The sequence below is a fragment of the Stegodyphus dumicola genome, chromosome 1 (genome assembly GCF_044657685.1).
Source record: "Stegodyphus dumicola isolate Sdum_Otavi_A_Nest chromosome 1, ASM4465768v1".
Lineage (NCBI taxonomy): Eukaryota > Metazoa > Arthropoda > Arachnida > Araneae > Eresidae > Stegodyphus > Stegodyphus dumicola.
The window spans coordinates 4,698,236-4,713,714 of NC_140768.1; the positions used below are offsets into that span (position 1 = coordinate 4,698,236).

At 32.5% G+C, this 15,479-nt stretch overlaps 2 protein-coding genes across 3 annotated transcripts in view; one reads left to right on the forward strand and one right to left on the reverse strand.

The window, feature by feature from the left end:
* MED20 (Mediator complex subunit 20) overlaps nucleotides 1-15,479 on the forward strand; it is a 36,206-nt gene that overhangs the window by 17,338 nt on the left and 3,389 nt on the right. Inside the window, exons 5-6 of one of the 2 annotated variants that reach the window (XR_004758563.2) lie at nucleotides 1,080-1,130; nucleotides 10,463-10,614. Coding sequence is in view for 1 of the 2 variants with exons in the window: in XM_035362100.2 (XP_035217991.1) it covers nucleotides 1,080-1,086 (7 nt within the window). In the remaining variant the exon portion in view is untranslated. The remainder of the gene's footprint in view (nucleotides 1-1,079; nucleotides 1,131-10,462; nucleotides 10,615-15,479) is intronic. The other variant, XM_035362100.2, reaches the window with a different exon arrangement.
* Nucleotides 6,944-15,479, reverse strand: part of Tsr1 (Tsr1 ribosome assembly factor) — a 68,001-nt gene continuing 59,465 nt past the window's right edge. The window contains exons 18-20 of the mRNA XM_085812396.1: nucleotides 7,374-7,514; nucleotides 7,202-7,276; nucleotides 6,944-7,123 (exon numbers count right to left, since the gene is read on the reverse strand). Coding sequence (XP_085668522.1) covers nucleotides 6,963-7,123; nucleotides 7,202-7,276; nucleotides 7,374-7,514 — 377 coding nt within the window. The 3' untranslated portion in view covers nucleotides 6,944-6,962. The remainder of the gene's footprint in view (nucleotides 7,124-7,201; nucleotides 7,277-7,373; nucleotides 7,515-15,479) is intronic.

Sequence of the window (15,479 nt, forward strand, 5' to 3'; positions counted from 1 at the left end):
CCAAAGCTGTGTAAATACTTCCTGTGGACTTCTGAAAAAACTGGTACATTTAATAAACTATCAGTATTTGACCTCCTTCATTTTTGCCCTTTGCAAAAGAGCTTTTGTCATTTTCTACTATGTTTTAGGCCTTCTGATTTTACTGAAAGCTTTGCTTAGAATGCGATGAGTACAAATTTCCTGCTAATAACCATTCCAATCTATTGCAGTTTTGTTGCCAGTGTTCAGTTAATCATATTTTGTCCATTAATGCTCGCTTTTTTTTTATGGTGGAATCCCATACCTTTGAAAATAATCCACTGCTTATTCTACAGAAATTAGGTCCCAAACTTAAACAGTTTCCCCCTCCTCCAAAATGCATGAAAAACCACTGGAGTAACAATTAATTTATATCTTTTCTTGTTCATAAAAGCTAAATGTGACTTACCAAGAATCAATCCAGGTTACGTCCATTGAAACCACACATGTTATGAGTGTGTTGTTATGTCACACTTATTCATAAGTGGTGCTAAATCATGTTGTATGGTGACAGTTTTATGATCATTAGGCTAATACATAAGTACCAAAATTTCTTTTAAGTATTCAAAGTGACAAGTTCAAATACAAATCACAATCTTTGAGCTATGACAAGGTGTGAGACAACATGCTGTAACATTACAGAAGTGATAACTTGTTCAGTGATGCCTCCATTTCACAAAAGCCATATCTTCATGACCAGTGTCAGGATATTTTAGTGATCTGCCATCAAAAGCTCTTAATTTCAGGGTGCTGACCAAGCAGCGATTTTGGAAATACTACCAAAAAATTAAAAGTGCATGACTAATTCAGTCTGCAAAATATTCTAGACAATAACTTCACTTGTCGTCGAAATCAAAGAATAAATTTATACAGGTTTCAAGGTTAAAAAATTATGAAGTTCTTAAAATATAATCATAGCAAAACTTTTGTAATTTTCTTCAATTATAAAATGGTTACAATGAATGAATAACCATGTACTTCACATAAAAAGATTTTAAAATTATATTTACAATTCTTGATTTATAAATTTAATTCTAATTTATATTTCTTTTCTTTTCTAGTAGTTGAAAGAAAAAAAAGAACCATTTTAAGTCATGTGCCTCTTGTTAAAGGTAATTAAAACATACTCCTTTGTAAATATTTGTATCATTTTACAATATAAATATTTGTGCTTTTGGATATTTTTGTAGGAATATAATTGTTTCTGAAATTATATAATTTAGTTCATTAAACTTTGAAGCTGCATCCATGCAATGTATAAGGTGTACAAATTTACGAAATTTGATGGCCGAAGCAAAATGTATTAGGGAGGCCTTTTTCTCGTGTGATTTCTTTCAAGATTGATATCAGTGACGCAAATTATATAAAGTGCTTCATGAAATAACCTAATTTACTGTTTTTTCATTTAAAGGTATTTCTCATATTCATATGAATTTTAAATGTGACAAATTACACAGCAGAAAATGGCTGTGTATCTTAACATTAATTTACAAATTGAAAGAGGCTTTGTTAAATAGTGTCAGTCACTAGTGGAAGTGCAAGACTAGTCCAATTTACAATATTTTAAAAAAATCATAAACTGAAATATGAAATTTTACATAAAAGGACCAAGAGGCATGTCACTCATTTGCTGTTGTGTAGGCCCTGGGCACATAATTATTCAAAAATAGAAAACTAATCTGTTCTTGGGAGAAATGGAGTCAGTGTTGTTTTAGTTTATGAATATAAAAAACATTGTATTGTTTGTATAAAGTTTGGTATTTATCAACATTTTCTTATTTAATTTGTACAAAATTTTAATCTAAATTTAAATAAATGTATGTGGGAAATGTTATATCATGATATTCCCTAATCCCCTACTGTGTGACGTATGCATTGCGTCAGCATGTGTTTCCCGCCTTCGGGAGAAGACGAGGATTAGCTGGCGAGCGGAGCAGATGTCGCTCGATTGCTCGTATACCATTTTCATTAATTGTAATCCTAATGTAATCTATATTTGTAAATAGTAATAAATGTATTTGCTATCAATTATGGTCATTGCCTTTCCCCACATGTATATAATTTTTTTTTTTTTTTTTTTTTTTTTTTTTGAATTTTGGAAAGGAGGAGAGGGATGATTGTCTGGCAATGATGAAAAGGGTGCTGCAGATTTGGTTTGGGCAATTGCAGATATTGTCGTTCTCAGCGTACGGTTTGTATTAGCCAATTCCCAGATACACATACCATCTTCACACTTTTCAAAAGTCTCTTTTTCACCTCCATGATATTCCTAACCATTTTTTACTTGATTCTTCTCATTAATTCTCTTAAAATTTAACAAGTTTACAAAAAACACAATGTGAAAACCATTTTTAGCTTGTCTCTTTTCATTAACTTTCTTAAAACTCAATGTTAACAAGTTTAAATTATGGGGAAAAAAATAATGTGAAAATTTAGGGTTATAGTGTGGATAGTAACAGGCATACTGGTGCTCATGGCCTGTCATAGCATTGTCTCCAACAGTGTAAATAAAAGATATGCATGCAATCATGACTTTTCAGCTTATTTGATTGAATTAATTTTAACAGATCTCCTATTCACCTGCTAGTTATCTGTTTATTCTTGCAACTATTCTGTTGCCCCCTTCATTTTAGAAGTATAATTGCCCTTTAAAAAATAATTCATTTTAGAAGTGTAATTGCCCTTCAAAAATTGAATAATTAATTTCAGAAGTTGCTACACAGTGTAATTATATGTTATAATGAATAACTATATTAATTAAATACTTTTTCAATCTAATACAATAATTCTTAACTCATCAGTATTATTTTAAAACATTGCAGGAATTACAAACGAATGATATACCATATAATTTCTTTTACAACAATCTTGTCAAAATTTTTGAATGGTTTAAATTATGCACTGCCAATCTTTTTTTTTTTTTTTCGGAAGGGCTCAGCCCATAATACCTTTAGGCATGATAGCAAACTTGAAGACATTTGTATGTTTCTACTGATTTAGCAATCACCCCCTTCTCAAAAAAAAAAAAAAAAAAAAAAAATAAGTTTAAGGAAAATGAAATTGAACTCCAGAGGGAAAGTTTGTGCATAAAATTAAAATTCTAAAGCAGTTCTGAATCACCAGGTAAATTTGATATAATGCGATTAAATATTTTCTAAGTAAAAAAGGATATATAAAACTTTTTTTTTTTTCAGAAGAAAATTTGGGTATAAATTAAGAACTATTAATATGTTTTAATATACTAACATAAAAAATAATGAATTTCAAAAAATTCATTATGTTAACATAATGAAAAAAATAGTAATAAATGTGTGCTATCAACTATGGTCGTTGCCTTTCCCCACATGTATATGTTTTTTTTTTTTTTTTTTTTTTTTTTTTTTGAATTTTGGAAAGGAGGAGAGGGATGATTGTCCGGCAATGATGAAAAGGGTGCTGCAGATTTGGTTTGGGCAATTGCAGATATTGTCGTTCTCAGCGTACGGTTTGTATTAGCCAATTCCCAGATACACATACCATCTTCACACTTTTCAAAAGTCTCTTTTTCACCTCCATGATATTCCTAACCATTTTTTACTTGATTCTTCTCATTAATTCTCTTAAAATTTAACAAGTTTACAAAAAACACAATGTGAAGTATATTAGCACACTAGTTTAGAAAATAATGATCCTTAAATTAAGTGACTAAATATTTCAAAAAAATTTAATTTGGGGAGTAGAGAAGTATTTTTCATTCAGTACTATCAATATAAACATCAGTAATCATACATATTACTCTTTTTGTACTTCAGTAATTTATAGCACTCCATTTTGAAATACATTAGTCAAACTAAATGAGTTTTGAGAATATTTCTATGTTGTAAAATGATAAACGAGTCTTTTGCCATTAACCAACCATTCTTTTAACCGGAGTTCTGCTAAATGTACTCAAAAGATATTTCAATAGGTGAATTAAATTTACATGTAAAGCTTCTACATCCACATAAATATAACAGTAAATTTTTAATCATAAATCCTCTTGTTCTTGAGTTCAGAATCTTTTATTGTTCAAATTATTAGAATGGTTAAATCCATTTTTAAGCATATGAACATTAAAATGAAAAGTATTACTTTTACATAAATTTTAGTAATTGTAATAATTTAATTTATTAGAATAGTTCATTTTTTATTTTTAAACCATGGTTTTGCTTCAATATAACATACATACATGTTTAATTAGTTCATCAAAAATTTGTTAGACACTATCCAATCAAGAACTAGCATATTTTTCCACTCTGCAATTCTACTCTAAAGTAGTGAATTTAAAATGGTTAAGAAATATTTTCAAATCATCATTAGTAATATTTCTTTCCTTTCAATTTCCAGTTGCTGAAAATTTTAAAAATATTTGAAATTCTAGTTAGATCTATAGACAAAAATAATTATTTTGTAGTTAATATCAAAGGTAAAATCCTCTTTCATTTCTTACCAACTCTAGCCGCTGTCCTGTCTCCCCTCCTTCCCTCTGTGGCCATTCTAGACTCGAAAGGGGCTAAAGCAATTATGCAAGGCTTTCCGCTCTCTTTTCTTTAACTGCTCTTTCTCTCAGCTGGGGGACAAAAGAAAACAAACATAAATAATTTCCCCCCTGTATAGCCAGTAGACAGAAAACTGCACAACAAAAGCCCACAAGATGAGTGTCCACTTAAAAAGAGCGCATATTTTCAGGAAATCTAAAACAGTTACGACTTCTTGAAAAATTTTACAAATTATTATATATAAATAATAATTATATTAGATTTCAAGTGGGAATGAAGTTATAATTTATGTAAAATTGTTCAATTAATTTATTTGAAACCTTGCTTTTAATTCACTATTGTATATTTATTATTTCTGATAACACAGAAATATTTTCCTAATCATAATAAAATAGGATACTTTTATCTCTTTCGTTGAAATAAATGTTAAGCTTGAATTCTCCATATTAAATTCATTATACACACATAGTTACTAAATTAAGTTACACATAGATATACGTTTTAATTAATTTTATTTTGATTGACTCTCTTTTCTCTCTCTCTCTATATATATATAGGGTAATTTGTCACATTTAAAATTCACATATCACAGCAGCCGGAGCCCAAAATAAAATTTGTTCCATTACATTGTTCAATTATTTGTTATGAATTTATTTTTTATTTCATCTTTTTCATGAATCTGCTGTGTATAACTGGAAAAGGCCGGGGAAAGATATTAATTTCAATGTAGCATGTACATCGATCTGGGTTTTTGTCAGTGTTAGCTCCTATCAATATTGGCTGCTTTGGCTATCAGCGTGCACTTTCATCAGTATGGTATTTGTTGCATGGGCAATAATAACAGTGGGGATTTCTTTTTTGTGGGCTTTTGTTATGTGCATTTCCAGCCAGTGGGCTTTGTCTGGTCACTGAATATTTAGTCTCTTAATTTACAATGAAAATCACTAAATAATAGTTTTTTCTAAAAAATATCTTAAACTAGATGTGAAACTGATTGTAAAAAATATTTAACTAGCCACTAGTCTTGATTGGCTATTTTTGCTTGTTTTTTATGCATATAAATTACTTTTAATTAATCACTCAGCTCCAATTTTTGGATGCTTCAAATAATTTGTTCTTTTTAAAATTGGTTATGTTTCATCTGTCTAATATTCTAATCTTTAACTTTAAGATTTAATTAACTTTTCAGATTCCTTAACAAATTCATTATTCAGTTTAGCCTTTTGCATTTCATGTAACTTCCTGCATACAAAATTACAAGTTTGTAAATTCTTGTGCATTGTGAGCAATATCGCTACTTTTTTTAATCACACCTTTTATTTTTTACTTAAACAATATCTGACTAGATTTTGACTGGATGTATTCCAAATGATATGTATTTTGGCTGAAAAAGAATGTTATTTACCAATTAAATGCAGGCAGTGGTGCTGTTGATTGCTTCCATGTGCTACAGATTTTGAGCTAGATATATCTAGCTCAAAAATCGAATTTCAGCTTCCCGAATATGTCAGTTTATAACAGATGATTCTAAATTAAATGGCAGCTTTTTGCACCTTTTCAGATGACAAATTTAAAGGTGGAATGATCCTGATTCCAAAGGAAGGTTCACTTACAATTTAATTTCATCAGTAAGTAAAAAAAGATGTATGAGTATCTTAATCAAGTGTTGACTGACTCATCATGGACATTTTCCATCTTACTACGAAAGGTTCTCGATTAAAAACTGTGTTTATCTTTGTGGCATATGAAATGCTAATTTAGAGGACCTGTTATTTAGTTGTTCCATTATGAAATATATTGTACAAAGATTTATCCCTAATATTATTAAACTTATTAATTAAGCGATTTATGTAAAAATGTAGTGTCTAAATTGAGATTGTCAAATTTCATAAATTATGTGTCTGTAAACGAAAGGGTATTTATTGCATATTGAATGAGTTCAAGATATTCCTGTCTGTTTTACTTAAATTATTATTATTATTTTTAAAGGTTTAACTGTCAATCTGATGATTTTGGGAAAAGAACAGTATTTCCAACACCTTATGTCCCAAACACTTTGAAGGGTCTAAAATATGTAAATGTAAAGCATAATATAATTACTTAAAAATAATCCTAATTACTTTTGGATATCTTCTCGCATAAATATCTACACCTTCTTTGGGATTCAAGCTCAGGCTCGAAATGCGAACAGGGCACATTTTAAGAACCAAATTAGTGTAGTCCGAAATTGTATTTGCCTAGTTACTTCTATATCTGTATTTTCACAATTTAGAACACTTAAAAATAATTTTAACACTTAAATAAGACTTGAAATAGCATTTACAGCATACATATTGAATACTTTCAGGAAGCAAGGTTATAAATATTTAAGGTAAATAGGTTATGTAATTTAAAAGATATAGACGAAGCATATTAAGCATAATTTATTTACAACATTTCTACATCATTTGCAACACTGATAGTAGTTGGAGTTGGAATATAAGGGTCATAAGTCCATTTTGGAAATATTCTTTTGTAAAGATACATTAAAACAACATCTTGAGATTGTAACTGTTTTTCAAAAACACATTTCATGTGCCCATGGGAACCTGAAAATAATTCAATATTCATTATATTTGATCTGTATTAAATTGTTTTTTAATACTAAATGTTTTAAATGAACTCACCTAATGATTGTATTATGTTACCAATATTTCCACATTTAGTTCTCAACTTGATTTTTTTGAACCAGTTAATGTCCTCTGAAATCAATTATAATGGCATTAAGTTTAAAAGTAAATTAAATGTACTTAGTATAAAAACTTATAATTATGCTTAAAATATAAATTATATACTTGCCTTTATTGAAAAACATATATCTTACAACAGCACTTCTTTTAAAAATTTTAAAAGGATGCCCACTGAGAACTATTCGTTTTATAATAATACGCTTAGGATTGGCATCAAGGACTGAACCTGTAGCTATTAGTTCATGACTACCTATAAATAGGAAGAGAGAAAATACTTTTAACATTGATAGCAAATTTTAAACATTATCAAATTAAAAGATTATTTATAAAAATAAAAATAAAAAAAATATTATCATCAGAATATTAACTGTGGAAAAATTCGCATTTATATAGTTCACTGTCAATTGTCTTCCCTTTTCTACTAACTACTGTCATTGATATGAAGGGGGAAAACTGTGTGTAGTACATTCTTTCTAAAGGGAATGGTTAAATGAATGGTTTAGTGACAGTATTTTTACTTTAATAGTAACTTGTGAGTAATATTAATTAATGCTATGGTTTGGCTATGGCAAAGCCTCGAGGGCTATCTGCTTAAGGGGATGGATGTCTTTGTGGAGGATTTTCGAAGGGAACTATAACTGCCTTGTACACATATTATACATAGGGAAAACCATGAAAATGTTTATGCAGCCAGTCCGTTCATGGAGTTCAAACCTCAAGGAATGAACTATCGGTGTTCAGTGACTGTTCTGTGACTTAACATAGAAGCAATAACGGGGAAAGTTACAAAAGGGATGATGAAATTTTTTCTGTAAAGCCAAGGAAAGCACTTTTGTGTTTTCAGTTACAGCCTCATTCAATTCCTGGTGGTTGTGGAATGAGCAGTGATGCGTGCAGTAGCTGTCCCAGTCCAGTAGGCGGACAGTGTAGTGTTTTATGATTTTTTACTGCAATTTCTAATTTTGACTTAGGTACCCTCGGATACAACAAAATGTCCTTTCATAGGACAGCGTCTGAATCTACGGATGACGAAGGAATGGACACGGACAGGTCAAGATTATCGACGAAATCTCAACCGGCGAAATGGAATGGGAAAGGAAATGGAATTTGTAAAGAAAGGAAAAAAGAAGAAAGGCAAATCTTGCACAGAAGAAAAGATAGACATTTCTGGTTCAACTGAGGAGGTACAATTGGCACTTTTCATGGAAGGTTTAAGGCATCATGGAATGGGAAACCTTATGGAACTTGCAAACAAGTGGTGGCTCCACAGGACATACAAAATGCTAAGAAACTCAAGCGCAACGAAGATGATCAGAAAGAAACAGAGAGCCAGGTGGATAATGAGAAATCGGACAGTGAATGGAAAATTCCAAGGAAAACGGCAGAATCCCTGGAGAAAGAGGCTGTCATGCAAATCAGGAATGAAAACCCCCTTCAAACAGGTAGAAGAAAAAGATGTTAATGGGGAAGGTGGAGTTATCATAAAGGAAATGCCCCCACCCATTGTGTTTCGACAAAATTTGATAAACTGGCTGAAAGTGGATGAAATTTTTCAAAACTGCTGTATGTCAAGAACTCGGATGACTACAGGAAAACGACGAGAACACAAGTTAGTTTGTTGTTGTTTTAAGAGTTTGTTTAGAAAACTGCTCTTGTTGACTGTAGCGAATTCGCGGTTTAGCTTTCTATAGTTGTTTTGAATAGTTCTGTTGAACGTTTGAGTAGCTAAAAGATAACTACTGTGAGATATTGTAATACTGTTCTTGACATGCACATAAATATTGTTAATTTTCATATTTGCCTCTTATTCTTCAGTACAGCAGTTTTGAAAAATTTCATCCACTTTCAGCCACACCATCAAATTTTGTCGAAACACAATAAGTGGGGGCACCTTTCAAATTCAGTTTGGAATTTCTCTCTGGGGTGTTCTCTCCGTGCTCAGGGGTGTTCTGCAGTTCCTTCGTATGTGGCCTTCAATACCGCAGTTCCAGCACTTTAGGGTCGGTTTTCTCTCACCAATATTCTGTCTCAAGGCATTCACTGGTCTTGTCAAATCATCCGTTTTGTTGACCATGTAAAACTTCCAAACTGAATTTGAAAGGTGCTCCCACCCATTGTGTTTCGACAAAATTTGACGGACTGGCTGAAAGTGGATGAAATTTTTCAAAACTGCTGTACTGAAGAATACAAGGCAAATATGAAAACTAATAATATTTATGTCGATGTCAAGATCTCGGACGACTACAGGAAAATGACGAGACATTCCATACATGCCAGCTGAAAAGAATATACAAGAAACAGATGCTGTTGCGAAGAAAATTCCTGATCCAAAAAGTAAGACGATTCACTAGAACCAGATGAGGAGTGACAGAAAAACTGCCTATTTTCTTCCTGGAATTGACAAGAAATGCTGCCGGAAGTGCCATATTCTATCTGAATAACATGTTCAGCATCAATATACAGATTGAGAAGTTTGTCCTCAGAAAGCATCCGACACAATGTTATATATGTTAGGAATACAGCCACACCCAACACTTGTGCAAATATCAAGAAATATGTTGTAAATGCGGAGACAACCACAGCACCAAGTTATGCCCTGAAAACCAGAAGATGCTCCTACCTGCATTTCTCGTGGGCAAGGACATGTTAGCAGTTACCATGGATGCAAGGCCTATCAAGAAAAGTTTGAAAGAAAGGAAAGGAAAAGGCCCCCAGCCCCGAATCTAACAGATGAGGAATTCCCAAGTCTAAGCGTCTCGAGTGGAAAGGAAGCAAGGTCAAAGGCAAAGAATGGAACCAGACCAAGTTTCAGTGACTAAGTGAAGGGAAGAAGATTCAATATCCCAAGAGAAGCAAGTGAAGCCATTAACTGGCTCTAAGATGAGAAAATACGGGACTTCCTAAGCACCATCATCACACATATAGACAAGATCAAGAAAGCAAGTATGGTTGCAGATAAATTATCCGCAATATTCAAGGCAACGCTGTACCTCATGAGAATTGCAGAAGAAGCAGATTTTAGAAGACATGCACATTCGACGGATTTTCCTACCTACTGTTACTAGTATGTTGCTTAGTTTAAATTTTCGCTAAAACTTTAACATACTCATGCTTTCTTCCTACTCTTTTTCTAGAATATAATTGGTCTTTTTTTCCTGTCAGTATTTGTAATTTTTTGACATGTTCTACAACGGGTAGGGTCTTTGAACTCAGATACCCTGGTATTTGACACCGCTCTACTGGATCGAGGTTACAGCCAGTTATGGATAGCTATGAATTTTGGATAAACCCAAAAGGAATAAAATGGTGAAATAACAGAATTAGTCCTCCCCCCTCATAAATTTTAAACGGTAAGTCATTTTAATTCGGCTTCACCAAAAAGCTTCTTTATATTGGAATTTAAGATTTACAATGTTAAGAGAAAGATAATACACACATGAATACACAGTTACGTTCAGTTATTTCTCTCGTTTCAAAATTTTCAATTTTATTGATTATATTCTAGTAAAAATTAAAAACCTCATCTTTAAATATTTAGATTAATTAATTTTAAAATGTTAATTGGAAACAGGGGCCAAGTTCCTAATTTCATTTTTGAACACAGTTATAACAAGTGATTAGTAAAATTTAGAAGTAAAGGTAAGGCTTACACATTTAATGTGTAAACAACGAATAACAAAATTATTCAATATATTTAGAAATGTATTTAAATTTTTTTATTAAATTTAAGTTATTACTGCACTTCTTCCACTGAAAATAAAACTGGAATATTTTGTGTACCGATGAATGTAAAACTTTACCCAAAATATCTTTTTTCAAACATTTAATTTTCTCAGGGATGGAAACTCTTCTCCTCTGATGCTTCAAATAAGCTCTTGTATGATTTTTAATTTTAAATTCAGGTATTTCAGTTGCTGGAGAAGCTCACCAAGGTTCTGAAGAGCAGAATTTTGCAATATTGTACATGATTTGACATAGACTAGAAGAGAAACACGCTAATGTGACAATCAAAATCGTAAAAAACAACCTTATATTTAGCGTAGGTATAATGAAACACTCAATCGATTTCGAGGGCAGCTAAAGGTCCCTCCTCATCAGGAGAAAGAAATACATAGAAAGAAGAAAATAGGAATCACAGAAACACGTGGTGCTTATCAGCACTGCACGTGGTTATAACTAGATTTTTAATCAGAGTTGCACTGGCTGCCTACTTTTACTGAGCCAGGCTGTCTGATCAAGCATAAAGAAATATTAGCGAAGTTAAAATAGAGAGCGAGGGGCAAATGCACATTACGCTCAAAATCTGAACTTCAAATAATGGAAAGCAACCACTGAACGGATTTTTATACCCTCTGGTACCAAGTGCGAGGAGGTAACGCCATCTATCGGCAAAAATAATTGAATTAAGACAGAAGAATTTTAAAGGCATTAGGAAGGACTGGATTGGACTTCAAATCATTAACTAAACTTTCTAAATCTTTGTGAATGTGAAAAGCCTCAAGAAAATCCAATTCGCCTATGGAAGAAGCCTTTTGGATGATTTTTGCAGACCCAAAATCAAAATTATGGTTAAAAGTCCAGCTATGATACGCTATTGAAGACTTGTTAATTTCCCCTTTTTTGACATAAGATTCATGTTCCTTGATACGAAACTTCAACGCTCTTTTTGTTTGGCCAATATATCTTAAACCACACTGACATGATATACTATAAATTCCCCAAGAATTCAAGACAGAAACGCAATCTTTTAGAATCGAAGGGTGAATTTTATTAATAGGGGAGAAACCGACTTGAAAATTGAATTTCTGGAGAATCCGTGCAATTTTATAGCTAACAGAAGGATAAAATTGGAAGCACGACAAGGTCATTGATATTATTTCTAACAGTGGAATGTCTTCTTTGATGGGAATCTGAAAATTTTTTGACGGCTTTATCAATAATCACGGGAGAAAATCCACGGTCAATCGTATTGGATGTTTCTCTCCTTTTGGAATGTTTTTGTCATTTGTTGATGAAAATTGTCTTCATTATTTATTGGTGTTTTTTTCATGTTATAAGTAATTACTTGTTTGGACTTTCGGAATTACATTTCTTTTGTTCACTTGTTTCTTGCTTGTGCCCTTTTCACAATATGTCCACTGACAGGAACCGATTTTGTAAGTTACGCCTTAAGCGTACGAAATTCTTGAATCATCTACAGTTTCTACTTAAATGCAAACATCAAAATTTCATTCCCAAATTTATACATGTGAAATGTAGCCTTAAAGCTTCCGTTCACGTTTCAAAAATTTTGCATAAATTCAAATTGGCACTTCTTCGTCACATTATAAGGGACACACGCAAACGTTTATCTAAAATTGAATTTGAATTATATTACCTCCATTTAAAAATTGCTAATTCCACTGAAAATTTTTCCTCATTTGAACATACATCCTGGTCTAGAACCGATACCGTTTGTCAACGGCATAAAAATGTGCTCATTTCTTAATTCCAAAAACTCACACACCAGTCGGATAGACCCAATTATCTAGCTGATCTTCCCACTGTAAACGTTAACTGCATCGTTAATATCTCCAATAGGAATCTTTCGGAGGATCAGTTAGAAGTATTAAAATATAATTTCAACTTTTCAAAGACATCTAAACCTTCAATTTCTCAAATCATCGCCCCTATAGAGAAAGCCTTTAAATTCTCCAAAATTTCGGAAACGCAGAAGGATACAATCCGCCACCTAATTGCTCATAACGTTAATTTTAACAATAAATCTTTGGGTTCTAATCTTAGCAAAAAGGAAAATGAGATCTTACGTGAAATTCATTCTGATACTAATATCATTATCTCTAAAGCTGATAAGGGCGGACAGATCGTTGTTATGGACAAACACACATATATTACTGGAGTCTCTAAATTGATAAATGAAGGCCCATACTGCTCGATCCCTAAAGATCCTTCAACTTCGGACCTCATGAAAGTAAAAAGTGCTATTAAATCTTCCCACATTCTGCCAACTCAGTTGAAGAAATCACTTATTCCGCCTATTACTAATTGCGCTAGACTTTATGCTCTTCCAAAAGTCCACAAAACCAGTATTCCTTTTCGACCAATTGTTTCCAACATAGGTACTGCTTCATATCCTTTGGCCAAATATTTAGTTTCCAGATTTTCTCCTCTACTTGATAACAATATTCACACTGTAAAAAATTCTGTTGAAGTCATTGATAAACTTAAAAATATTTCCCCACTTCGTTCCATTATGGTTTCATTTGATGTCAAATCATTGTTTACTAATGTTCCGGTCGAAGGAGCACTCAATTGTCTTGAAACTAGGCTTCGGGAATTTCACTTCACACATACTGAAATTAATGAGTTGGTTTCGCTTACTAAAGTTTCTCTAAGTCAAACCCACTTTGTTTTCCAAAATGCATATTTTCGTCAAGTTGAAGGATTGGCTATGGGTAATCCTCTCAGTCCGGTACTTGCTGACATTTATATGCACTATTTTGAGATGAAATTATTTGATAAATTATCTTTTCGTCTTTGGATTCGGTATGTTGACGACACTTTCGCACTTTTTGACGGTTATAAAGAGGATTTATCCGAGATTCTATCTATTATGAATTCAATTGATCCAGCCATCCAATTCACTCTTGAAATTGAATCCAACAATTCCCTCCCCTTCCTCGATATTCTTATAATCCGCAATGAAACCGATTTTAGCACCACTGTGTACCGTAAACCCTTTGCAGTTTGTTTACCACCCCATGCCAAGTCATGCCACCCTGTTAAGCAAAAAATGGCTTCTTTTTACTATTATGTTTTCCGCACGCTAAAAGTTTGTTCCTCTGAATCTTTGCTTACCAATGAACTTAATTATTTGAGAGCAGTTGCGATTGACCGTGGATTTTCTCCCGTGATTATTGATAAAGCCGTCAAAAAATTTTCAGATTCCCATCAAAGAAGACATTCCACTGTTAGAAATAATATCAATGACCTTGTCGTGCTTCCATTTTATCCTTCTGTTAGCTATAAAATTGCACGGATTCTCCAGAAATTCAATTTTCAAGTCGGTTTCTCCCCTATTAATAAACTTCACCCTTCGATTCTAAAAGATTGCGTTTCTGTCTTGAATTCTTGGGGAATTTATAGTATATCATGTCAGTGTGGTTTAAGATATATTGGCCAAACAAAAAGAGCGTTGAAGTTTCGTATCAAGGAACATGAATCTTATGTCAAAAAAGGGGAAATTAACAAGTCTTCAATAGCGTATCATAGCTGGACTTATAACCATAATTTTGATTTTGGGTCTGCAAAAATCATCCAAAAGGCTTCTTCCATAGGCGAATTGGATTTTCTTGAGGCTTTTCACATTCACAAAGATTTAAAAAGTTTAGTTAATGATTTGAAGTCCAATCCAGTCCTTCCTAATGCCTTTAAAATTCTTCTGTCTTAATTCAATTATTTTTGCCGATAGATGGCGTTACCTCCTCGCACTTGGTACTACCAGAGGGTATAAAAATCCGTTCAGTGGTTGCTTTCCATTATTTGAAGTTCAGATTTTGAGCGTAATGTGCATTTGCCCCTCGCTCCCTATTTTAACTTCGCTAATATTTCGTTATGCTTGATCAGACAGCCTGGCTCAGTAAAAGTAGGCAGCCAGTGCAACTCTGATTAAAAATCTAGTTATAACCACGTGCAGTGCTGATAAGCACCACGTGTTTCTGTGATTCCTATTTTCTTCTTTCTATGTATTTCTTTCTCCTGATGAGGAGGGACCTTTAGCTGCCCTCGAAATCGATTGAGTGTTTCATTATACCTACGCTAAATATAAGGTTGTTTTTTACGATTTTGATGATTTGACATGTTTGGGACTTAATGTCCGTTCTTTCTAGGAAGAACATTATTAAAAATTAATAGCAACAGCAAAAGTTATAAATAAAAATGACTTAAAAATGCAGCTAGTCACTTCTAAATAAAATGTACGTGCTTTGTTATTAAAACAACCACCTCCACTTGCACACATTGGAAAGAGCAGATCTGAAAGATCTAGATGTGAAGTATTATCAACCAAATTTTTGCTTCTCCAATCTATGCATTTTCTACATGCAAAGGCAAATTTCATATAAAAATTCAGTGTTTTCTCCCACATTAGTAATTTCAGCTTAAAGAATATTAAAAAGATAAATCATCTAAATGCTGATATACATGGCAAATTCTA